The sequence below is a fragment of the Scleropages formosus genome, chromosome 13 (assembly GCF_900964775.1).
Source record: "Scleropages formosus chromosome 13, fSclFor1.1, whole genome shotgun sequence".
Classification (NCBI taxonomy): domain Eukaryota; kingdom Metazoa; phylum Chordata; class Actinopteri; order Osteoglossiformes; family Osteoglossidae; genus Scleropages; species Scleropages formosus.
The window spans coordinates 24,828,056-24,853,187 of NC_041818.1; the positions used below are offsets into that span (position 1 = coordinate 24,828,056).

Consider the following 25,132-nt stretch of genomic DNA (forward strand, 5'->3'; position numbering starts at 1 on the left):
ACCTCTCGCTTGCCCAATGTTGCTCCACCATGTACCAGGCCTCTGGTCCAGATGATTATAGAGCAGTGGCCAGCCAGACTCACTCTTTTGTGGCTCTATCAGTGAGTTAAATGAGGTGCAGGACTGAGTCATTCTTTCTTTCCCCATTTTCCCTTCCTTTGTTCTCTTTTTCCCTTTTTTCTTGAGCGACCAGAGTACCAGGTCAGATATCACCCACAACGATGCCAGACTACACCCTATGGGGTCTTTCGAGAAATACTGCACCCACTTTCCTGGCACCCTTTTTGCTCTTCTGGGATGAAGCTGCATTTTGACATACTTTTAAATTTACCAGGAATTTGTTCAATTAAGGACTCTGGAGAAAAGATCTGGTTAGACGAAAAACAGCCACTGATTTAGTCTCCAAAATTTTGTGGATGTGTTGTCTTGGGTTTAAAAACACTAAATAAGGATAGACATTAAGAAACTTGGACAGGCACTCACTGATAATGTGAGTGCCTCGGTAAACATATTGCACCAGTCCATTCCTCACCTTTGACAAAGACGTAGGTAGAGCAGTCCTCAAGCAGGCTATGATGGGTGTAGCTGCAGGAGTAGCGACCTGTGTCTCTGTGTGTCATGTTATAGACAATCAGTCGGCTGCAGTACCCGTGAACACCTTGACCGCAGTCTACCATCCATATCCTCTCCAAGGGCAAGTCCTGTCTGGGCAGACTCCACTCCAGCTGGGCCCCACCTCTGTGGTACAATGTCAAATCACAGCAAGGGTGATTGTCCCTTGCCCCCAAGAAAGACATACAGACACATTCATCCTAATAAGACAATTGTTATATGTGACTTTTTTGTTTGGGTTGCTCTTTATATGTTAAAATCAGATTGTAGCCCCAAGTACATAGCTATATTTTCTTATAAAGATGTTTTATAGAAATACATTGATTTAACTTTATATATTTTACCACGGGGGGTGTGCTTGGCCAGGTCCTACTCTTTGGTGGGTCTGGGGTTTGAGTCCTGCTTTGGGTGTCTTGTGACAGACTGGTGTCCCCTGGGTGTCCTGGGTGTGTCCCCTCCAGCCCTGCGCCCTATGTTGCTGGGCTAGGCTCAGGCTCACTGTGACCCCGCTCAGGACAAGCAGCTTCAGCCAGTGTGTGCATGCGTGTGTATTTTACCACTACATGCTGATAAGATATAAACGACTGCAAGCTGTGTGTCTTCCAGCTGAAGGTGGTGACTACAAACGTGCAAAATCGGCAGTGTTAAAAACTTGTGTCATTCTGGTAGATGGGAACACGGTAGATCTGTGTTAGATACTTATTAATTAATATTTTTAATGTGTCTTTAAAAGCATATAATTAGGGGCTCCTTCTGTGACATTTGAACGTGCAATATTACAGATCCACATAAAGCTCCTTAAAGTCTGCGCTACCGGTATTTCTAACAAGCTGCTGGATCCAGAGCACTGTATTACAATAAGCCATGGAAAAGATTATGGTGGGTGGGGTACTGCTTATATTACAACTTTGACAGAATCCAGAGATTGCTGGCACCTGGCACATTTCTCTAGTAAATACCTCCTGGCTGGTACAAAACTGTAAACCTGATGTGTTTTATCATTGTGTTCCAAGTTAAACAGTGAACCATTTTTGTATGAAGTTATGTGGGCAGTGAAGGAAAATGCTATGATGATTAGATTTTTTTAGATAGGGGTCACTGAGAGAAAAAAACATAAATTGGGGAAATCATTCAATTGAGTAATGTGAATAGTAGAACTACATGTTGCTCCTGTAACTGTGAGTAGAGAAGCAGCGATAAAAAAAGCGCCAGAACAATACATTTCCTGATGAGAAATCTGACAGGCATGCTGTGTGTATGGGACTAACTTGGAGGTTGATCTATATGTGTGAGGGGGCCTACATAAAAAAGAAGAAAACTCAGAAGACTCAAACATTAAAGAAAGCATGTAGGCAAAGATGAGGGGGCCAGTACCTGCAGGTAAGGTTGAGTGAGTCCCCAGCGTGAAGCAGGTGTGTGTCACTAGCAGGAAGCAGCTGTGGAGGGGGCAGCCAGACCACATCCATCAGCCCTGTAGAGTAACAACAGAACAGGTCATCAGAGTGGTGGAGGAACCAGTTCTGTGCTGCACTCACAAACATCCCTCACTAGCATCTGGCTCCAGTGAAGGTCATCACGCAGTCCTGACTGTTATAAACATGTATGACCACCTAAACAGGTTATCCTGTTTACTGAAAGACCCCTCAGGGATACGCAATCCTGTGCTCATTAAGTATGGTAACATATCTATAGTATGCAAGTAAAGTTACATATCTTGCTCAAGGGCACAGCAATAATCTCCCTTCCTGGGATGTCCGACGGCTTCTTAACTCCTATATTAGTTGTTGTCCAGGTGGTGGTGTAAACTGAATCAAACTCATAAGCATGCACCTTAATACTGAAGTTCTACATCTTCCTGAGCTCAGCAAGTAATTCTTGCTGATATGTAAACATGTAAATGTGCTGAAAACATCTACCCAGTGCCATTCCCAGAATCCCCTCCCACCTTGATTCTTGTTCAGTTTTATTTGCCCCTTATTTGCTACTGATCTTTGACTTCTCTAAGTTATTATTAAACTGGGGAAAAGGGGAAAATGTGATACAGTATAAGACGACTGAGCTGTGTCTCTAGCCAGTCAGAACTGTTGAAAGATCGTATTGACCAGAGCTGGACGCAGGAAAGGTCCATCCGTCTATTTGTCCATGAAGTGTAACAGTTGTGGCATGAGAGATTTCCTTCTTTTGAGCGAGATCCCCCAGCTGCTCGGACACTTTTATTGTGTGAGTTAATCACCTTGCTTGGAACTTCAGCTTTAACGCCTTCTGGGAAAAAGCATTAAAACTGTGCTTAACGTAAAGCAACGAACTGTGTTGTGCAACAGTGGTGTGGTTGCTCTCCACACATGCTTGTCCCTTGCCTCTGTAAAACACACACACACACACACACACACACACACACACACACACACACACACACACACACACACAAGCTCCTACACAGGGCCCAAATGCACAAAGGATGCCTGAACAGCTGAACTCCCCACACCAGTATTTGCACTTTTCATCCACTTCCTCTCAATGTGTTACAGAATCATTTTTTGCCATCTAACATTGCCAGGAGAGCAGGCCAGCCTGCCAGCCGGCATCCACAATCCTCGTTGGGTTCGACACCAACACAGCGAAATCAGAACCCCTGCCCTTTGCTTGAGGTCAACAGTGATAAGCATTAAATCTTTGAGCAGGACAGTATGGTATCTACCACATATATCACTACGGTCAGGCCCTTCTTTAGTAAAACCAGAAGGATATGGGCTGAGAATCCATACTCAGCAACTCTGCTGGGATGACACAGATGAACTGTCATGCAATGAAACACCTTGAAAATCAAAATTCTGAAGCAAAATGCTAGTTAGATGAAATCACAATTATGGCAGTAAGCTTAGCTTAGCTTAGTGTGATGTGGATTGGTAGTTTTCTTTTACCTACATAACAGTAAGCAGGTCCAGTATGGAGGTGAAATAAAGGACAGAAAGTATTTTGATAATACATATTTCTAGACTGAATAGCAGAATAGTTTGTTTTCCTGAAGCTCAGATGCTGTACATATGCCTTCCATAGTTTATGAGTCACAGCCTAATTTGTCATCTGTAAATTGCTTGCTGCCTTTTTTTCCTGTTCTGAAACATGTGGGTTCTCATCAAGGTCTGGAGCTGCATATGGACTAGCAGTTTTGCATGAAGAGAAATGGAAACTCAACCCAAAATGCTGACATTTAACTAACATGGGGCCCCGGGCGTGTTTCTAATGTATGGGGGCTTTTGAATGTTCCTTTCACCCTCTCCTCTTCAGCACCAGAAGCCATTACAACTATCACACTCCATCCAGAAACACACAAGTGTTTTCCTATCATTGTAGGGATTTCACACTGACTTTTACTTTAATGCAACAAATGATATGATACCCCCCATCCCAAGGTAGTAGCACCAACCATTGCACTACATGCTGGTCATCAGGAAGCAGGGAAGTTGAGGTTGAAGGTGCATAGCTCTCCTTAGAGTTCAGACTGCCATATCAGTGTAACATGCTACACGGAGCAGTCTTTTCAGCTTTTTAGCCATAGTGCACACCCACGAAGCACTTGCACACTTGTATCGATTCATTCATGACTCCTCTCTTGTCAGAGCCTGGGGAATGAATGTCAGGTTTTGCTCACGGTCCTGGCTCTGAAACCTCCCAGCTTTCTGCTCAACAGTCCCGGCTTGATTTCCAAGTTGGTCAAGGATTAGTAAAATGTAAGCGAACTTTTCTTGGGTTGAGATGGTGAAGAAAAGGTGGAAGAATATTTGATTTTTAACTAAGAACTCAAGCTTTTTCCAAATGAAGATAACAGGATTTCTTTCAAGACATAAACAATTTGGTCTAAAGAGCAGAGCATGCCAAAGAAAAGGTCAAATTTATCAACAATCTAACAGAAACGGTGTACTGGTGTACTGCCATAAATAACAATGCTGAGACAGCAAACGGAAAGGAAGGGAAGTTAAGCAGGCTGGATTGTGTGAGAACCAGCTCGACCTTGTGTGCGCCCACGATTTGCTACAAGCGTGGGTGAATCACTAGCTGGCACGCCTGTTCAGCCTTGTGGATCAATGGAGCTCCTGGTGAGGAAACCCCCCCAAAGCAAGCCGGCCAGCAGAAGGAAAATGCACGGAACTCCACGCTCTCCCTGGAGACAGCGGTGTGTCTCCTCCTGCTTCCTGTGTTAGCGGTGCATCCGCCTAACAGGGCAGGACCGTCCCTCTTGCTGTGGCAGACATGTGGCGTAGTAGGTGGGGAGGGGTTCTTGCTCAGTCATCACACCAAGGACAGAAACGCTGTGTGACCTTACCGCCCAGTTCTCTTTTCAACTCCGAGGTCACAGACAAAAGGAACCAAAATAAATCGGGAGCCTTGCTTTTATAAAAAACACAAAAACAATGCACAAAAGGACAAATAATAGAGACTGTAGCCATGGAAATATTAGCACAACAACATGCATGTAGGTAATGTAATGTTAATTCTGACCTTCTTGTCAGTTACATCCTATTACAGTACAGTACTTCTCTAACTGGCACTTGAGTAAGGACCCTTAACTAGTCAGAACCATCTAGCTCAGTCTATACAGGTGTGTGTTTCGCTAAGACTGATGCTCTCATTTTAAATAATACCACCATGTTCTGCTTCCATATTTAGTTCTTTTAATACAAAGTTTTGTGGCTGGGGAATGAGAGATGCCGCAGCAGCGGTTTGGAATCTGTGGTTTGTAGTAACAACTGAGGGTCCGGCCTGCATTTTATTCCCAGCAAAACACTTAAACACATATTTAGGGATTAGCATGTAATATGACAGCTGAACAGTTAATACCTCTGTTTTCAGATCTCATTATTTATTCTGAAATAAGATGCTATGGTCCTGTTGCTCAGTGCGCATTTGACATGCAACGAAGCTTACTGTGTGCGTACTGGTAACACCCGAGTGCCTTTTGGTCACATTTTTGCTCCATCAAGCTGCATCCAGGATGTGGCAGTATGATTGCAACAGGCCGGAGCTTCAACATTATATTGTCCCTTCGCCTACAACTCAAGTGCTGGTGGCTAATAGGGTGACTCAGGTGCAGCAGAATATGCTGAGGGCTGACCTTACGCTTGTAGTAAGAGCACCCTACCAGGTTATGGTCAGGGATCAGCTGACTAAACAAAGTTCTGCAACTGGACCTGAGCACTGTGAAGTCCCCCCCACACCTTACACAGAGGTCTCACTCTACCAGCTGCAAGATTACAACAATTAATTGGTTAGCGAAATCTAGACAAAGCTGGATTCAAGCAGCTGTTCACAAGTCCCAATTTACTGGGGTCCTCTGGAGTTTCAGTTGCATTCCTATCACTATCGGCAGTGTTGGTTTGTTGCCTGGTAACAGGTCCTGCAACAGGCTGTGCCCCTGAGAGGGAAAGCAACACAAAAAGTATAATAAAATAAAACCGGCAAATCAGCTCGACTCGGTGGGCAAGGGACAAGAAAAAAACACTGGTCGGGGAGCACAAATCAGACACCAGACTCTTCGGGGTCTGACTGTGGTCTGTGTTTGTGGTTGAATCCAGAACACAAAGGGAGCCAGCATTAACCACTGGAGTGATGTAACAGAGATATGCAGAGAGACATCTTATACAGAGAGGAGGCTTCGGCCAGGCATCATTTAATCCGTTTCTCACTCCTTCAACTTCCATGATTCGCTTGACACTTTATCAGCCAGTTGCACCTCAGTATGCATCTCAGTGTCTTTGTCACAAAACAAAATCGTTGTTGGCATATGAACATGAATGTTTTTTCAGTCCCTTCCGAGCATACAGCCTTAGTAACTACCCCACAACCCTCGCACCCCTGACTCCCCTTTCCTTCTCTTAATGAATCCGAACTAACACCTGTCTCAGTCTAGTGGAGTGTGTCTAAACTTCTCAGACTTTTCCTACATCTGTGCAAACATCACCCCCTCACCCTCTCCCCACTCTGAACTCTCTTCTTGGGTGATGCTTGTTGACCACCCCCCCGCAGCACTTGTCTGAGGTGAAGAGGAACAAACACCCTGTTCTCACCAGCTGAACTTTGTGTGTATCCCAAAGCAAAGACCAGCAGCCAGCCAGGCCACATTGTGTGGCTGTGTTCACCACAAAGACTTCAGCTCGGTGCTTAATGCACATTCCTATGATCACAGGACCTACCCGTCATGCTAGTCAGAAGCTACTGTAGAATCTGCTGTTGTGCACAACAGGAAACACTCTTCCTTCTGTTAGACAGATTCAACTTTCAAGCAGTGCCAACAGACAGGAGGGGGTCGGGGAAGCTGGATGCTTGCCTTGCCTGACATCAAAACCAGCAGTGAACACTATATGGAATGAAATAAACTGTAGCAATGACATCACTGGACTATTAATCCAAGTCTTCAGGTGACACAGCTGAGAGGGTGAAGAACTAGATATAACGTCCATTTACATTATATTGTAGCTGATGTTTTTTCCCCCCCCAAAGAGACATATAAATCACACTTATTTATCAGATGCTTTTCTCCAAAACAGCTTCCAATGAACTCTATGTCATGTCATCAACTCACAAACCTTATTCACCAAGGTGACTTACATTGCTGCAGACACTACTTACAACGGGTCACTTATCCATACATCAGTGAAACACACACACTATGGTTGAGCCTTAACAGCAGATCTTCAGACTGCAGGAGAAAACCCACACAGACACAGGGAGAACATGTAAGCTCCACACAGACTAAGTGGGGACTGAACCCACATCCTCTCACATCACCCAGGTGCTGAGACAACAGTGCTACTCGCTGTGCCACCCCATCACACGCACACACACACATTTTCAGAACCGCTTGTCCCATACGGGGTCACAGGGGAACCAGAGCCTACCCGGTAACACAGGGCGTAAGGCCGGAGGGGGAGGGGACACACCCAGGACAGGACGCCAGTCTGTCGCAAGGCACCCCAAGCGGGACTCGAACCCCAGACCCACCGGAGAGCAAGACTGTGGTCCAACCCACTGCGCCACCGCACCCCCTCCCCCATCACATATTACATCACAATTCACACACGTTTATTGTAATGATGTATTTTATTTAATCTGACTCACTGTGTTCCAGACTCATCTTCCCACTTTTCCCCTTAGCACTTTAAATTCATACAGATATTGCACCATGCAGATGCATAGGACACAGACAAGGAAAACTCAGTTCCAAAACTGAAAAATGGGTAAAAAGTTCTAGGTCGGGACAGTCTTGTGGGTGAGCATACTGGAAGAGGGAATTGGGGTGGGCAGGATTACTGTGTTTGTGCCTCCTTCTTGAACTTGAGATGGGTCACTGTTTATCTGGACATGGCAGGGGAAGGCATCTACAGTATCTGCGTAGTACACGGCACTAGGCAAGGATCCATAAAAACCTCCACTTTTTCCCTATGCTGCTGTTTATGCACAGGGGATTGTCAGAGAAACAATGTCTCACCCCTTCACAAACTTTGTTTTTGTTCTCCTCAAGATGTTGTGAGACCTTTCACTCCAGAGATGCTCACTGTTACATTTCTCAAATATTTCTCTTTCCTGAGTTGAAAAGGTCACTTAAGTTATCAAGTCAGTATCAGTCTACTTCATCTAAACACGAACAATTCTTTGCCTCATCCGAAAAAAGGCGAAGCCGTGCATTCCTTTTCACGACGCAAACATGTTCCTCAGGTTACACACAGACGTAAAGGACACAACAACAAAAAATAAGATTGCAAATTTAACCGAAAAAAAACTTCTGGCACTTGAGAACAGAAACTCTGTCAAACCAAATATGACCCCAATTACTTTCAGTTCCAGAGGGGGGGCGTGGTGGCGCAGTGGGTTGGACCACAGTCCTGCTCTCCGGTGGGTCTGGGGCTCAAGTCCCACTTGGGGTGGCTTGCGATGGACTGGCGTCCTGTCCTGGGTGCGTCCCCTCCCCCTCCGCCTTACGCCCTGTGTTACCAGGTAGGCTCCGGTTCCCCACGACCCCGTATGGGACAAGCGGTTCCGAAAGTGTGTGTGTGTGTGTGTGTGTGTGTGTGTGTGTGTGTGTGTGTGTGTGTGTGTGTACTTTCAGTTCCACTGCCCCCCCCTTCTGGAAGGAAAAGCAATTACATCCGATGAAAGTGAATGGGGTGAATTGTACCCTGTCCTGCAGACTGCGCAGGTTATTGATACACTTTTACACTACCTGAGCCACCTCAACCAGTCAACATTCAAATAGTACTCACCTAAATAGTAGGTGAGTGAATAAACCTCACCAAAGCAGTTTTTCCACAAAAAAATACTTCAGGGAGCCAAGTGTATATTACTGAAGTTAAAACCAATACTCTAGTCTAGAGTCATGGAATGATAAAAGACCCCATTTGCACATACTCGTTTGACACATAAGAGCACAAACTTGCTACAATAAGACACGTGCACTTTTCCATTTCCTTCTAAATCAAAACACGTGGAACTTGTCATTTATTTCTCGTATGACTAATCAGTGGTCAACAATAAAAAAAGTTTAATGTACACATAAACTTCACGCAAATTACGAGTGGCAGTTAAGCTTCCTGTAGAGACACACAGTATTAGGGACTATTAAAAAAAAAAACGCTTATAATCGTTCTCACAAATCAGTTTATTTGGCAATAAAAATGTATGTAGCCCTTCGCGAAACTACTCAGATTTACCTCATTCGTGCAGGCGCCACAGAGAGTAAAATGCAGACAGGTGAGGTATATGTGATGTTAGATCGTCTGTAACACGATTCCATAAAACGAAAGCGAAGAGACTCGAACGCGAGGTGACGGGGACTCACCGGAGGACGAGGAACAGTATAAGATGATCATGAGGGACAAGGCTGCGCATCCCACCGCCGTCATCCTCACGGGGGGCATGAAATGAGAGCCAGGAGCCCTGCGCTTCCAGGACAAATAGCAAATGAAACGGCTGACTTGGTATCCCTGGGATGAACTAAGCCGGAGTTCCTGCCTTTCCCTACGTGGCGGTGGGCGAATAGCACGGTGGGTCCCCCCCCCCCCTTTCCCCTCCCCCAGGGCAGGTGCGACGGGCTCTGTCCGACTCGCTCCCGCCCCCCGGGTCTCGCGCGGCGCTACTGGCGCGACTGGCGCCCCTCTCAGAACACACAGGGTAAAGTAAAGAGGTCCCCTCTGTGTTTACCGCGTTCCCGACACATTTCAGACCCTCCGGGTTTGGCCCTGGTCGTTCGGGCTGCCCCGGGAGCTTTGATAGAGAGCGGCGGAGGAAGGAGGTCACGTCACAGGACGGGGAGAAGCGGAGGGGCCGGCGAGGACCTGGAGTACTGACTGTATAATATATGGGGGAACGACACACAGCCAGTTGTGTCACAGGCAGAAATACCATCGTCGCCAGAACACACTGGAATAAACTTAAGAGGAGACTACTGAAAAGAATTTATAGGGGGCCGCTGGTACCGACTCCCGCCCGAAGGAACGCCAAGTTACGATTTGGCGAAATTAAAATATTTAAACGGTTTCCCTAGCTGTTCTGTCTGTCACTGTAAAATGATTACTGCGGACACGAGAGATATATCATATGCGTCCTTCAAACAAACTCGCCCACAACTATTTGGCATGCCTGGTGTCGCAGAGTTTGCGTTCCCACACCCTAATATCCGAGGCCACGGAAAGTTTTCTACCGGCGTCACGCGAACGCGCTGCCCTCGCGCTCCTTAAGTTTCAACCCTGGATGCGGTGGCGCGAAAAGCCGGGAGGCGCGACGCTCGCGCCAGGCACTGCAGCCCGCGGCGAGCGCACGAGGCGCGGTCCTCTACTCGCGTCTACCGAGAAACGTCGCGCCGACGGGAAAACAGGCGCTTCCTTCCGCAGCAGCGCGGGGAAATGACGATGACACGACACAGAAATAAATTTGTCTGTGGAGTTCGGTACATCATGTCCGAACGCGGGGTTACACTCAAATGAAGTGTAACACGAGCAGTAACACCATGACTATCATAAAGAAACAGTGACAGAAGTAGTTTGAGGACTGCGATTATCATTATGTTCCACTGTGATTGTTTTGTGTAAGCCTATCTAAATGAAACTGACAATATCTAAACTATTTCTAATCACAATATGGAAGGTGAAAAACATTTATCTCGTCTTGCCATTCCAATGTAAGCAAGCTTGAAAATTAAAATATCATGCCAAATCAGATTACTCTCCTCAGTTAATATGGGATTGGGCACGATTTTGCTTTTTCAAACACATATCTGTTGGCTGTTTTTCATTTTTTTATTATTAATTCTTGAGACCTCGGCTAAGTTCCCAGCAGGGCAGCTAGATTAAATTTGAAGGAAACAATTGCTGGAAGCAGTGAGCTAAAAGAAGGTTTTAAAGAGGTCGTTGTTATGCTGAAGTGGGGATGGCGGCGCTCAAGTGGAGAACCTGCTTGGTTTGTCTCTCACAAATTCTCAAGTCTCTCCTCTCCTCCGAGACCTACAGCTGGCAATGAAACAACTGTGTCCGGCCAGGTACGAGACCTTCTTCAGGAGCCCAACCGCAGCTGAGTCTGGGCGTAAACAATGGTGTTCATCTACACTACCGCTTCAAAGTATCTGAACCTCTTGTGTCCCTTAGTTTTACCACAAAATCGTTATTTAATGAGAAGCAGTCTTCATCCTTTGACACACTAGGTGTGTAATGACCAGTTCCATGAGTTGCTTTAGAGGAAATCATGTGTGTAGTAGAAACAAAATAGTGCAGGTGTAAAAATAAGTTAAGCCCAAGCTGTTAAACCAAGTAGGAAAGTAGAATCACACGTGTAAATTATAATCATTTATTAATTTTACAAGTTTAAGATTTAAATTTATAAGTCCTCTTTAAAATAAAATTAAACAATATTAAAATTAAAATTAAAACAAAATTAAAATTTACAATAATAATAATGACCATCTCTAAGGGGTTCCCATACTTTCAAGCAGCGAACTACATCTCTGCAGGTTCGATCTTGGCAGAGCAATGCTTGCTGCTCTCAAACTAGAGGACTCTGTTCATTTGCTCCAAAAACCATATTTCACACATATCACCAAGACAAACCTACTCGCTGCTTGCTTCCTTGAGAAAGTGGCAGAGTCCACTGAAAAATACAAAATTAAACAGCCACTTGATGCAATTTTTGAGGGCCGACAAAGGGAGGCTGCCATTTCTCTTTCGGTGAATGCAACTAGACGCTGAACTGAAGACTCCAAAATGAGAGAGAAATTCTCCCCTATAGTATTAGTTCTGTTTAACAGCAACACCATCTATCTTAGATGAGACAGATATGATAAAAGCAATTTACTTTTTGTAATCCTTGTGTAAACAAATATATACTAATGCTCAGTCCTAAGGAATTTCTGATCTCAGGGACTGATTAGATACATATTTGTGATATATTATATATTTCATGTTATATATCTATGCAATATTAAAAGAACATAATTACACACACACACACACACACACACACATTATGAAAAATGTATTACCTGGAATAAATTAACTAAACATGGAATTTGGTCATATTTTCCAAAAGCCCATTTATTAATATCACCTAATACGTAGAACAGCGCCGTAGATTTGAAAAAAAAATACGTATAGTAAATACAGTAACTGTCCGCATTCATATATGTACCATCTAGCGGTATCGCGGTGTCACTGCACGAACCAGTGCTTCTGTCAGCACCGTCCAAGGCGGGAATATTGAAGCTCCGTTGGGTCTGCTGATTTTCCACACACCTTTTTTATTTTTTATATCATTTTGTGTGAAGCATATTTCAGTGGCATTTGATTTGGGGCCCGGAACGTATCGCACCGTCCAGACCGCGTTAAATCGAAGAGCTCGTCGAGCACCAGGGCCGGGACTTTTTACTCGTGTTCGCGCCGAACAAAATTTTAGTTGTTACATCATTCTGCCAAAATATAGTGGTGTGTGTATATATATATATATATATATATTATATATACACATACACACACATATATATTTACTGTACTATATATATATTCACTGTATTTTTATAAATGCCATGTCATTTAGTATGACATTTTAATACCGCTTATAAAATATTACTTAACTGCTCATGTACAGTACACGTAGGCTTTAGCACACTGTTTTGTTCAAAACGACGTACAACTCAGATAAAAGCGTGTAACAGCAGGGTTGTGTTTTTGAACTTGAACACACACACACACACACACAAAACACAAACGAGTATCCCGTATTTTCCAGCACAGCGCGCGCTGCCGCGTCCGTCGACCCTCGCGCTGCGCTCTCTCTGCTCAGAACATTGTTCTTCACGGTAACTGCGGATACGTCCATCGTATTTAATTTAAAGAAAACATAATGAACGCTTTAGTCGCAAATATTAAGGGTATGTGTGTACATCGCCGGCTAAGCCACAGTCCGCAAGTTGGGTCGCCTATAAGTTATAACATCGTTTCCAATAAATCATCTTAGTATTTTTGCTCAATTCGTAGCGCGGCATGTTTTACCTGTAAAATGTGAAATATTTGTGGTATTAATAATTATTTATTATGCGTCACTAACTGATGAAGGTTGATACAAAAAGCCTCTACAGTAAAATCAGTAAGAAATCCGTCCGCTTAAGGACGGTTACTGACTTTTCGTGAGAAAATTTGCCTCAGAGTTTGTTCAGTCGACGATTCAGTTATGCTAAACAGGTTAGCCGCCAGTCCTACTTATAACTGTTTTTCCCAACGTTTAGACGCCACAGAAAAACTGTTGCAGAAACAAAATGATAGAAATGTGGATGAAATAATTGAAAATCTCTTCAGTGACGCTTCAAGCTTGGATGCTTCCTCCCTGACTGAGGCTGCAGCCCCACAGGTAACATCATCACGGGCGACCTGTTTAATAAAAATATAAGAACCAATCTGTGGAGAACAGGTGTGATTAATTCATTAAAACGAAGTCTTTTGTTTCCCCGGCACTCAGTGGACCGATGTTATAAGATATATCAGCTATATAGTAGTAAATGGGGCCGATTGCTGACGTGGGGTTGACAAGGGAGGTCAAACCTGCTATCCCAGCATGCTTTGCGATGGGACATCGCAGTGTATTGTTGTATCACCTTTCTACAATCGTTGCTTTTTTTAAAAAATTATTTAGCACAGGATGCTTAAGTACAATATGTCTGCACGCTTGCTGTTGTAAGATATGTTTGTAATTTAAGTACTGTACCTGTGTGAAGGTAGTAGCAGTCGCTGTGCAGTCCTGGCAAAGGGGCTGGGGAGACAGGGCAGCGTGATATCTGTTTCAGTATCTGCCTGACTATGTTTGTAACCCAAGTAATCAAACATGAAATCCGAAATACAATGCTATTCGTCGTTATTCTATTTGTCTTCCTGCTGGATCCCATACCCCAAAATATATATGTAGGTGGAAGAAAATGCCATCCAGCTGTGGAACTGGGCCGTGACAAAACACGTGGGTTCGGCAATAAATGAGCAACAAAAAGCAAAAGGTTGTATAATCTTTTTTTAAATTCATTCACATCAAAAGCTCCTAAAGCTGAGTTAAACATTTACCATCATGAATCATCCACACAGCACTAGATGTGTGACCAAGAATTCGGTTGACTGTTAAAAGACATTGATTTCAGATACCAATACTGGTTACACCTATGCCACAACACATTCATAAAAAACTGTAAAATATATCAAATACTTTTTTGTTTCATATTATAAATGCAGGAAGTACTGAGTAGTATCTGTTTAAAAACTCTGGGTAAATACCATAACCTTCACCACACACTTATGCTTACTGTCTTGTCCAAGACATTTAATGATAATTGACTAAGTTAAATGGGTTTTTTTTGTATAAAAGTGTCTGCCCCACAGCTAAATTTTATAAAGCCTTTAATGAGTATAAATTATGTTTTTCAAGTACAAAATGTATTCAGAAAATGTGTAAGATACTATTATTCATTTAGTAGACTCTGCTCTAAAGCAACACAGGATGATCTAACTAATATTATTCACACTCCTTTATACAGGTGACTTACAGTGCTAGATACCCTACACAACTCCCTACATTCACTCACCTGTATAATGTACCATAGCAATGTAACACTCACACACACTACTAGCAGACTTAGCCTCCCCAATTTCAAAACAAAATCACACACACACACACACACACACACACACATTTTCTGAACCACTTGTCCCATATGGGGTCACGGGGAACCGGAGCCTACCCGGCAACACAGGGCAAAACAAAATCATTTAGGTTAAAATGTGTATTAGGTTAACAGGGACAGCATAGCAGGTAAAATAATCTATAAATAGTATAAAATGTACAAAGTGTATACAACAGTGTGAATAAAATGTTTTATAAGTATATAAAATACACATGGCTTTAATGAATGGACATAATCACTTATGTTGCTGTTAGTTCGTCATGTGGCATGCAGATTGCTGTATGCCTGCGAGCCTCAAGAGCCCTCAGAAAGCACACTTCGGAAACAGGTCTTGGTGAGTTAACAGTGTCTCCTAGAGATCCTTAATCTCTGTGGTGCCCCACTTTAGTGTTGCCTTTCTAAAGAAGTCGGTGGAGTGAGATTATCTTCCTAGCTTCGTTTCAGCTTCACTGAAAATCCAGTGATGTATACTACAGGCCTTTTCTAAAGCCTTGAACCTAGATTTCATGGTGCCTCAATTTAAAGTAAGTTGAATAAGACAAACAGGCACTATGATATACTCTAATTTGATAGTCTAATATTGTATCTGTGCAGATGGCCACCAAGGCTGGTAGAACATGGCTGGACTGCAAAAATCCTGTGCTGGCTAATGATTTTCTCAACCTTGCTGCAAAGGTAATTCTGTGGTGGGAGTGCAGGGAATTGAAGCTTTGTACCATTGTTCTTCACATCACAGAATTATGCACGTGTTAAGGATTTGTTTGCGATGAAAGATTATACAGTGACCATGTACTATTTTCATACACGCATGTGGCGCTTCAGTGAATATAGTTAAGGCTTTGATTTATTTTGCTCTGAAGGTTGATCAGTACAGTTAATGTGTCCTCACCAAGTTAAAGGTGTATCTCCTAATGGATATACTTGTACGACACCTGTTTTTCATTGATGTAAACATTAAAGTTTTGCCAGATTACCTTTTTGAAATAATTCCACTTAGCAGAAGTTTTGTAAGAAGCATTAAATGAAAGTTGAATGTCTATATTCTAACGCTTGTACCTAATCCTGGATGCTTCTGTACTTGTGACTGCCCTACATTATGTATAATATTGTCAGAGCATGGAGACCTTGTACAATAGACTCACAAATCGTGGCAATGGAAAGATGGACATCAACATCCCAAAAGGAGAAGTGGAAAAGGATCTTTTTCGAGTACTGACATACCAGGCTGAATCAGTGAGCATGTATTAAATGTGTAATTGATTGTAGCTATAATTTTTCTGAGAAATTATGCAATGCCAATACTGATGTTTGGAAACTTATACAGCGTTATTAAAAGATGTTTATGAAGAGTACTGATGTGTTATCTTAATGATAATGGCAGTTAATTGTGGTTCATCATAAGTTATCACTGTACAAAGTGAATTGTAATTTAAAACATGTTATTTGGTGACAGGGTTTGGTGTTATGTTTGTAATTTGTAATTTTTATGATTAACTTACACTTGTTAGTTTCAACATCTCTCAGGTTGGATTAACCTGTATAATGAACTGAAGATCAGTGATGTAAACAGTACTCAGATTGTACCTGATTGCCACTGTGTTAATGACAACAGTGCATTCTCCCTCACTGACCTCCTTGTTATAGGCTGTGGTCCAGGGTTGTCACCACGAGGCAGTCTTGAAGGTTCAGCGCTGCAAAGACATGCTGATGCGTCTCCCAAAGGAGGTCAGGCAGCCTCATTCGGATACCTATAGATACCTAAGGCACATTAATGTAGGGTTATCCTTTCATAAAGTCACTCAACTCAACATGGAATCAACTCTTGGTTTGTTACACTGAACATTGCTTATAGATGCAGTTGTTGAACATAATTAAAGTTCCTGGTACAATTACAGCTAGGGGATATTTGTAGAATTTCATCATTTTCTTTACAGACTGGTTACCTTTGTCTTCTGTGTTACAACTTTGGAGTGGACACCTACAACCTGAAAAAATATGAAGAAAGCTCATTTTGGCTGAGGTAGCTAAGTTTAGAGTGTGAGAGTGGGTAAAGTGAAGAAAAGTTTGCAATAATCTGAGTAATTAGGGTGGTGCATGCATTTAGCATTTCATGTCTTAAAAAGATAAGCAGATAACAGTTAAGGATATATGCTTGTAGTATGAAGGTTTTTGGTTCAAGCCCTGTTTTTGGTTCAAAATCCAATATCTGGCAGTCACTGTGTTACCACTGTAGTACCCTGATTGCACTGGTAAAATGCCTGACTATATAGTAAATGAATGGCTCAAAGACAGTCACTGCAGTCAGCCTTTTATTCAACTATAAGGTTTCCTCTTGTTTTCCAGCCAGAGTTATGACATTGGGAAGATGAATGAGAAATACTCCCCTGGTGCTTCAGTATTAGTAAGGAACCAAGATGGGTCTCACTGAACAACCCTTAACACCAGACTCTAGGATGTTTAATAGTCATCTAAGCTGAAAGTCTCAATCGTGACAACACAGATAAACCACATGTTCCATGAAAACCTTGATTTCAAGAAGTAATAATGTATATAGTAAGCAACTGTTTTTTGCTTTAGGCCAAAGTTTTGAGGCTTCTTGCAACTGTCTATATGGAGTGGGATTGTCAGCAGTACCAAGACAAGGCATTACATGCTGTGACCTTAGCTAACAAGGTACACGTTTGTCATGCATTACATTTTACACAAAACACTTTGTAAGCTTGACTTATGACTCCTTTTCCTGAAAACCTGCCAGTGTTCTTTAAAGCAGGCACAAAATATGCAGTGTTTGATATATTACTAGCAAAGTTTTTCGCATTAGGAATGTGCCCCCTGTGGTGTTGAAATTTTTCAGGAAAGTCTGCAGCCATCTGGACTGTACCTAAAAACTCGTATCTTATTGAACTCCAGGGCCCTGGATGAACATATCAAAGCTGGTGAGTTCATATTCATTGGATGTGTACTGGTTAAAGATCTTGTGCTTTTCACTAGGTACATAATTTTATTTAATTGCTACAAATATTCAGCTCTAAAATTTTGTTTATAAAAATAGCAAATTCATCTGACTTGTAAATTACCGTGGATAATAGTTTTGTAGTACAAATGTTATGAACTGTAGGTAAGCTGTAGCTATTAAATGAATGGTATTCAATGTTTTAGTTTATAGTAATACTGTATCCCTATTTTCTAATCCAATTTTATACAATAAGTGCTATCGGAGATATTTGATGCCAAGATTCCTCTTGAAGTCTGTCTGTGCATGGTGAAGTTGCTGATGAGTGAGAACAGGTACACCATTACAGATTTACAAAATTAAATCTACCTTATTACTCCAGGACTTTGTACTGGTAAAAGTAAAAGGTAGTTTACTCCTTGGTGTTAGGTCAGTAAGGGTTAAAACAGTTCTACGTATATTGCTGGTTAAATACAGGCAACTGAACTTCTGTGGTTTGCTCAGACATCTTAATCTTAACTGCTTCAGTATGAAATGAAATATGAAAATATAAGTATGAAATGAAATAAAATGTGGTCAGGAAATGAAGTCATTCAGAAATTACCTGGTGATTCTGCAATCCTGTCAGAGAAGCCCTGGCCTTTGAGTTCCTGAAAAAGGCATGCCAGCACTTTGAGTCTAGCCCTGAGGTGGGCTCTGCCCTAGTACTGCACATTGAGTTGCTGCTGCAGAAAGGCAAGGAGCTGCTGGGGAAGCAGAAGATTGAGGATGCCATAGCAGGTACAGACCCATCCTCACTGACAGTGCTCAGTGAAACACAAGTCCCAAATCTGTTTGGAACTTCCTATATGTTAACTACAGAGGGGAAGTATGAATACAGAAGTTTCAGATTTTTCACAGTTGTAGTCTATTGTTACAGTAAAGATAGAAAAAATTATGTTGATGGAAAACAGAAAAGTATGACAAAGTTTTACATCTATCAGGAGGCAATGTTTCTTATCTCTGTAGGACACTACACAGGTAAACCACTGTCCTCTCAGACCCTTTGTCATCTGCATCTTCTGCTGTGGGACAGAGCTTCCAAACATTTTGAGGTACAGCATAGCTGTTTTCACCATCCAGACTCATCTCTTTTTTTCCCCCCATAAGTGCATAACACAGTGAATGAAAAAAATAGTGGGCACTGGTCTATGGATCTCAATCCCACTCGTTCTGTGTACACCAGGCCAAGAATTATACAGAGGCCCTGCAATGGTACAACTACTCTTTGAGTTTCTTCCCAGCGGGCCAGATGGATCAGAACCTAGCCAAGCTACAGCGGAACCGGGCTTTGTGCTTTCTGCAGCTTCAACAGTTGGAGAAGGTACTGCCACACTGAACACACTGGAGTAGAATGGGCCTGTCACATGATGATTTAATTGCTTATCAGTCTTTTTGTATAAATTATGCCGAAGGGTACAAAATCACAAATCCTGAAGTTTAATTAATTGTTGAATCCTTGGCTACAAAGATCTTTAAGGACTAAGATACCAGTGAATTTTCTTTAATCACCTGCAAAATGTTGTATTCCACCCACTGAAAGTGGTTAATCCCCTTACACCAGCATATGTTTGACAGTATAATATGTCAGTTTACTTCTCCATTTGGCTACATTATATTAGTAGAAATCTCCACACACATCACGTTCCAGTGGTTTTGTGACCTTACTGATTCATTGTAATACTGCTGTCTTCAGTATGTAGGTGAAAGAATTGCTTTCCCAAAATGATAAAGCCTGAATGCAAATATTTTCCTTCTCTGAATGACCATTTGTTGCTTTCCTTTGTGTTCTGAGCTTTACTGCAGTAAAACTGGGCAAAGAGAAAACAGAGGACAGGATTGTTTGTATCATTTGTAAAATTTGTTTAATTTGTGTTTCTATGGTAGGCCAAGGAAGCCATAAAGGATGCTGAGAGATGTGATCCTGACAGCATCTTTACACAGTTCAGTATTTACAAAATTTCAGTTCGGGAAAAAGATGTGGAGAGAGGTAATAACAGTGAATATGCTTGTACAAATTGCAGACATCAAAGCTGTTGTTTATCACACAATAAAACCTAATAAAAACAAGGTCAAGTTTGATACTTCCTTCATTTTGCCCATGTTAGACATCCTTGATACTGACTACTGATAACCAATGCCTAGTTTGTATACATCTTGTCCTTAAAAGCTGTAATCTAATATATTTATGCTCTTTAGATGGTCTGCTTAACATAAAATACATGTCATGTAATTAAAATTTGGCATACCATCCCAAAAAACTATTGGTTAAAAAAAAAAAAAAAAGTTGTTCTCATTGGATAACTTTTGTCTTCAACTGTACCCTGTCTTTATGATTTACATTTTTACAAGAGATTCATGCTCTGCAACTTTCTCAAAGGTATGAGAGTTTGTGGTCATCACTGTAGTACTTTAACCGCTAAAGCAAGCACTTCCTTATTTGCTGTCTGCTAAGCAATGGAGGCTGTGAAGAAGATGGGGAAGTTAGCAGCTAGCCCCCTGGGGAGTGAAGACAAGATCATGGCAGGCCCAAACGCTGCCTCCAGTGTTCTCAGTCTAGCTGCGCAGATGGCTTTGGAGGTGATTTCAATAATGACGGCCCATCCTCACTGAAGTCTCACCAGCTGTATTTAAAACAAACTCACATTTGTATTTCAGTGTGGGAAATGATGATTAAAACCTTTTTAAGATTTTTAGTAGCAGCGTGGTGATTTTGGTGGAAAATGTGATATATGTGTCACCCTTCTCTCTCAGCACGAGCAGCAAGATGTGGCTGTGAAGGCACTGGAGAGCCTCTGTGAACACTCACAGGATGCAGCGCAGGTCCTCACTGCACTGCGGTCAGTGGTGCTCACAAATTGTTTTTGATAGTTCCTGATAATTTGGTGTGGAACCTTCAAAAGGATGTTACATTGTAAAAGCATTCCTTTATATTTTCAAGGTGTTTAGTTCGAATTGTGCTTTCTGCAACTGAAACAGCGGCAGAAGAAAAGAGGTTTGTAATCCCTTTTTGAAGAAAAAGTTCCAGGGAAACCAAAACAACAGAAATAAAACATTGAAATAAATGTGATTTGCATGATATATTCATAATACATTTTATGTTCAAAGCTGATGGAAATCAAAAAGCTCTATCTCATTGTATCTCAACAGAAATGAAAATTTTGATGTTCTTTTATCATATCTGAAGATGGGTAAGCTAGTTTTAACTGCATTTACTCAGGATAAATTCCTTAATTTTCATGCAGTTTTTTGTTAAAATTGCCAGGATGATAAATGTATTGTGTCCCACACATTTGATTTGATACAGCATGTGACAACAGTGCAGACACTAGTGTCATGTGAATACATGTTATTAGTATGAATGAAAACATAGTATTTCATCTGCTGGAAGAGAGGCAATCTGAATCTTTGTCCCTGGCAAACCCAGGAGTTTAAATTGGAGTAGATGAATATGTAAACCACAGTAACTGCTCACTGTGCACCATATACTCCACCACAGCTCTGCACAGGTTGACAATGGTCATCACAGAGCCTGGCATGGAACAGGGGAAGCGTTCAGAAGAGGCTGGCTGGTTCAGGAAAATAGGTACACAGCTGTTTGCCCCGTGTTCTTTAACCTCTGTACCACCCATTGGATTGTGCTTATTTTCTACCTCTCCTTTTTGTCTTTTTATGCTAGCATGGAACTTGGCTCTGCAGTCTGAGAGCAGTCCTGTCAGGATGAGGGATTTCTTTCTGCTCTCCTACCAGGCAAGTGCCATGATCAGCCCCGAGGGAGGATTTCATTCCTTGGCATTTGAAGCCAAAGTTGGGAGGAAATTTCGAAGTCTTTATAAAAAAAAAAAACAACACATTGACCTAACAGCAAAATAGTGACAATATTTACTTTATCATCTTTTTGCTCTTGCTTTGAATAAATGCTCATCTCTAATATCGTATCTCTACAGAGCCTCACTGATATACTTTTAAGAGTGATTAGGCAAATTTAATCATAGTTATCCCCCTTTCCTGATGGTCCTGTTACTAGCAAATTGTACCTCAGAATATAGTGTGTTTTACTGCAGTCATTTTAAATTATTCACTTCACTCAAACAAAATATTGAAGCCCTTGTCTGGATCTTAAGCCCTTTGGGCAGAAAGCAGGATTACTAATCAATAGACCACTTTCTCGCTTGTAAAGTATTCCTGTTAAATAAACCAAATAAGCATCACTGTAGACACAAGTTTGTAAAGTGTGGTGTAATACAGCCACAGGGAAAGGTTTGTTTCCCTGGAGGCTACGCTTTGCACAAACATGTGTGCCTTTGTAGCTGTCACAGTTCTGCCCGCCTGATCAAGCTGTACTCATGGGGCAGAAGACCTGCCTGCTCATGGCTGCTGCTGTCTGCCTAGAGCTTCACAGGAAGTCTGTGCAATCAGCACCACAGGTAGGGTGTCTACAACCCCCACCACTTAATGTGTTTGACAAGAATTGGTTCCTTTCCCTGCATGTACAGTTGCTTGTTTTAATGTATTTATCTTGAGCTGCTGTTACTGTTGGCCGCTAGAGTGCGCTGGATGTTAAAATGATCCTTCTCACTCTCGAAGGCAGAGCATCTGACCCAGGCCTTGGAGTACATTCAAATGTGTAGAGAAGTTTGGAAAGCACTCAGAGCTACAGGTCTCTTGTTATTTCTTCTTTTGTAGTTGTATAAAAAAGGCAAACTTTTAAGGTTCTCAAACACCAAAAATATGTTTTAAATTTTGGATTTTATTTGGCAAGATGTCCTTGTCTAAAGCAACACACAATACTTATACGATGAAAATATATAGCACTCAGTGTGGCAATACTTGGCTTTGATGAAACAGCATCAAAAGCAGATTATTTTATGGCTACAGGGGTTAAATGAAAGCTTGCCGTGCATCTCTCTCCCACAGGTGACTTCTCTAGAGACCCCACAGAAACCTTGCTGTTCCTGTATGAGTTTGAGGCTCGTGCAAAGCTTAATGATCCTGACCTGGAGGATTTGCTGGAGACTGTACTAGGAATGGAGGATGTTGAAACAAAGACTCTGGAAACGATTGCAGGTGACGGTGCACAAACCACTGGTACTCATTTTACACTAAATAGATTTTCTGGATAATCACACCTGGCATATAATAATGATGATTGTAATCGGTATGGTTTATCTGAGAGAACAAAAGTGATAATTACTGGGGGAGTTGACTGGATGGCTAATCCATCTAAGAGCCTAATTCAACACACAAATGTATTCTGACCTGAAATGTGGTATAAGAAGTTATCAATTTACATTCAGAATTAAATTCAAATTGTGTGATAACAAAACCCAGGAAAAATTCTGATTTCTTGTGAAAACAGGGAGGGGAATACATTATGTGCTATTCAGCAAGAGGTTAAGAGAGCAGAAGTTTCAGTGCTCCCACACTTGAACGTTTCTATCTGTTCAGCCCTAGCCATGGAGCCTCCAGCCCACTATCCACTGCTGTGTAAAAAAGTCTTGAGGATTGCCTTGTTTCTGCACAAGAAGAAGCCACAGCCTGACCTGACCCAGTGTAGGTAAGGCACTACTGCCCAACTGCAGTCCCTAAAGGTATCATGTTATTCATCTTCAACTATTTTCTTAAGAAAAATTTTTAAAAATTCCTTATAAAGGAGACAACTATGACCAGTTTTGGAAAGTATCTGCAAGATATTCATATGTTTATGTTCACTGTGCTGTAGTACATACCTCCTTTCATTCAATTTCCACAGACAGTGCATACACAGCCTGATCGAGCTGTCTCTACCCAGTGGTGTGTCAGAGGTAGAGCCACACGTGCTGGAGGAAGTGTGGGGCTACTACGAGGAGGCTTTCTCTCTCATTGAGGCACAGGTGAGCTTCCAGTCTTTTGCCAAAACCCAGGAACCTTTGGCATGCAAATGGTGGAGCACGTGTATAGGTTTTAGAAGAAATGCATTACCAAAAGAAAATTAAAATCAAAAACAAAACTGTTGCATATTACTGCAATGTGATATCCTTTTTAACACAATTACTTCATCCCATGGAAATTCAGACAACCAGAATTGTCTATAACACCAAGCCCTGCAGTTAAATACTAATAACTTTCAGCCTAGATGGGTGCATCTGTAGTGACCCATAATCACTTGAGCTGGTTTTGATGAGTTTAGGAGTGATGTGGCCCAGTGAGTCTGGCTGAGGTGACATGACTACCTGGAGCCCCACCCACTACTAGTCATGTTTTTCATCAGCCCAGCCAGGGGAACTTTCCAGAGATAGAGACAGTGTGGTTGCTGACCCGGGCCTGGAACACAGGGATCCTGCTGTACAGCCTGGCCCAATACCCTGAGGCTGAAAGGTGGTGTGGCTTGAGCATGAGCTTCCTCCGCCACCTCCACTCCCTGAGGGAGAGCTACCAGACAAAGGTGTAGTGAAGATCACATAATCTGACTGGTTTCAGAAATGTACATAAAGAGTAAATGAAGGAATGTGGCAGCAATGTGGATCAAGGTGCTTGTATGTTTTTTTTTTTTTTTTCCTCCTCTTACGGTCATTATTTCCTTTACTTTCCACTTTTCAACAAAGCCTGGTGATAATATTAAGAGAACCTCATCAGGCTCTAATACAGACCTTGTGCCCCTCACTCCTACGCCCAGATGTCAGGTCTCTACGGGGAGGTTCTGGACAAGCTGGACAAAGCAAAGAAGAACCTGTTCATAGAGGAGTGACTTCTGGCCAGTCTCACTATCTGTATGTGGAAGTCCCTAGAGTTTCAAAAAGTTGAAAGTTCATATTATGTTTCTATGTTCTTGTGATAAAACTGTACCATGAAATCTTTCAATTTAATGTATTCTGAAGCAGTAGCTTTAATTTGGATGCACGCTAGGTTTAAAAGTACTTATTAGTTTTGGAAGAAAGCCATTTTCCACCAATACATCTTTGAGGCATTTATCTTAGACAACAATGGCTGCATGTGTTTAACTTGGTCTGAGCAGTTCTTTACCCAGTATTCAATTCAGATTTTTTTTTTTTTTTTTTTTTTAAAGAGAAAAACATAAAACTAATTTTCCTAGCAATAATTAAACACATTAGGGTAGTAGGGTAACTAGCTGTTATAGTAGTGGAAGTTGGGGCCATCCTGTCTGCTATAAAACTCTTATTAGGGTTTAAATAACAGCATCACAACTTTATCAAAAAAAATGAATAAAAACCTAATAGGCTATCAAAAAATATTCCTGACATCAAGAATATTTACATCACCTGTTTTATTATCGCTGCATCAATTTCTTCCTATACACACTTCTACCTCCTTTTCATAACAGTTGCACC

At 41.9% G+C, this 25,132-nt stretch overlaps 2 protein-coding genes across 2 annotated transcripts in view; one reads left to right on the forward strand and one right to left on the reverse strand.

Moving 5' to 3' along the window:
- The window catches only part of kdrl (kinase insert domain receptor like), a 47,256-nt gene extending 36,781 nt beyond the window's left edge, over positions 1 to 10,475 (reverse strand). The window contains exons 1-3 of the mRNA XM_018733672.2: positions 9,446 to 10,475; positions 1,987 to 2,083; positions 533 to 738 (exon numbers count right to left, since the gene is read on the reverse strand). Of these exons, the coding sequence (XP_018589188.1) occupies positions 533 to 738; positions 1,987 to 2,083; positions 9,446 to 9,524 (382 nt within the window). The 5' untranslated portion in view covers positions 9,525 to 10,475. The remainder of the gene's footprint in view (positions 1 to 532; positions 739 to 1,986; positions 2,084 to 9,445) is intronic.
- Positions 10,476 to 13,257: 2,782 nt separating this feature from the next.
- Positions 13,258 to 25,013, forward strand: tex11 (testis expressed 11). Its single transcript, XM_018733295.2, has 28 exons — positions 13,258 to 13,497; positions 14,050 to 14,134; positions 15,067 to 15,146; positions 15,407 to 15,487; positions 15,926 to 16,045; positions 16,457 to 16,537; positions 16,747 to 16,832; positions 17,156 to 17,213; positions 17,390 to 17,485; positions 17,667 to 17,748; positions 18,022 to 18,100; positions 18,394 to 18,545; positions 18,774 to 18,859; positions 18,991 to 19,128; positions 19,692 to 19,794; positions 20,260 to 20,384; positions 20,559 to 20,644; positions 20,746 to 20,799; positions 20,955 to 20,995; positions 21,304 to 21,390; positions 21,484 to 21,554; positions 22,115 to 22,231; positions 22,392 to 22,464; positions 22,722 to 22,871; positions 23,253 to 23,361; positions 23,557 to 23,677; positions 24,055 to 24,228; positions 24,460 to 25,013. The coding sequence occupies exons 1-28, from the start codon at positions 13,321 to 13,323 to the stop codon at positions 24,529 to 24,531; spliced, it is 2,784 nt and encodes a 927-aa protein (XP_018588811.2). The 5' UTR covers positions 13,258 to 13,320; the 3' UTR covers positions 24,532 to 25,013.
- Positions 25,014 to 25,132: the final 119 nt, after the last annotated feature.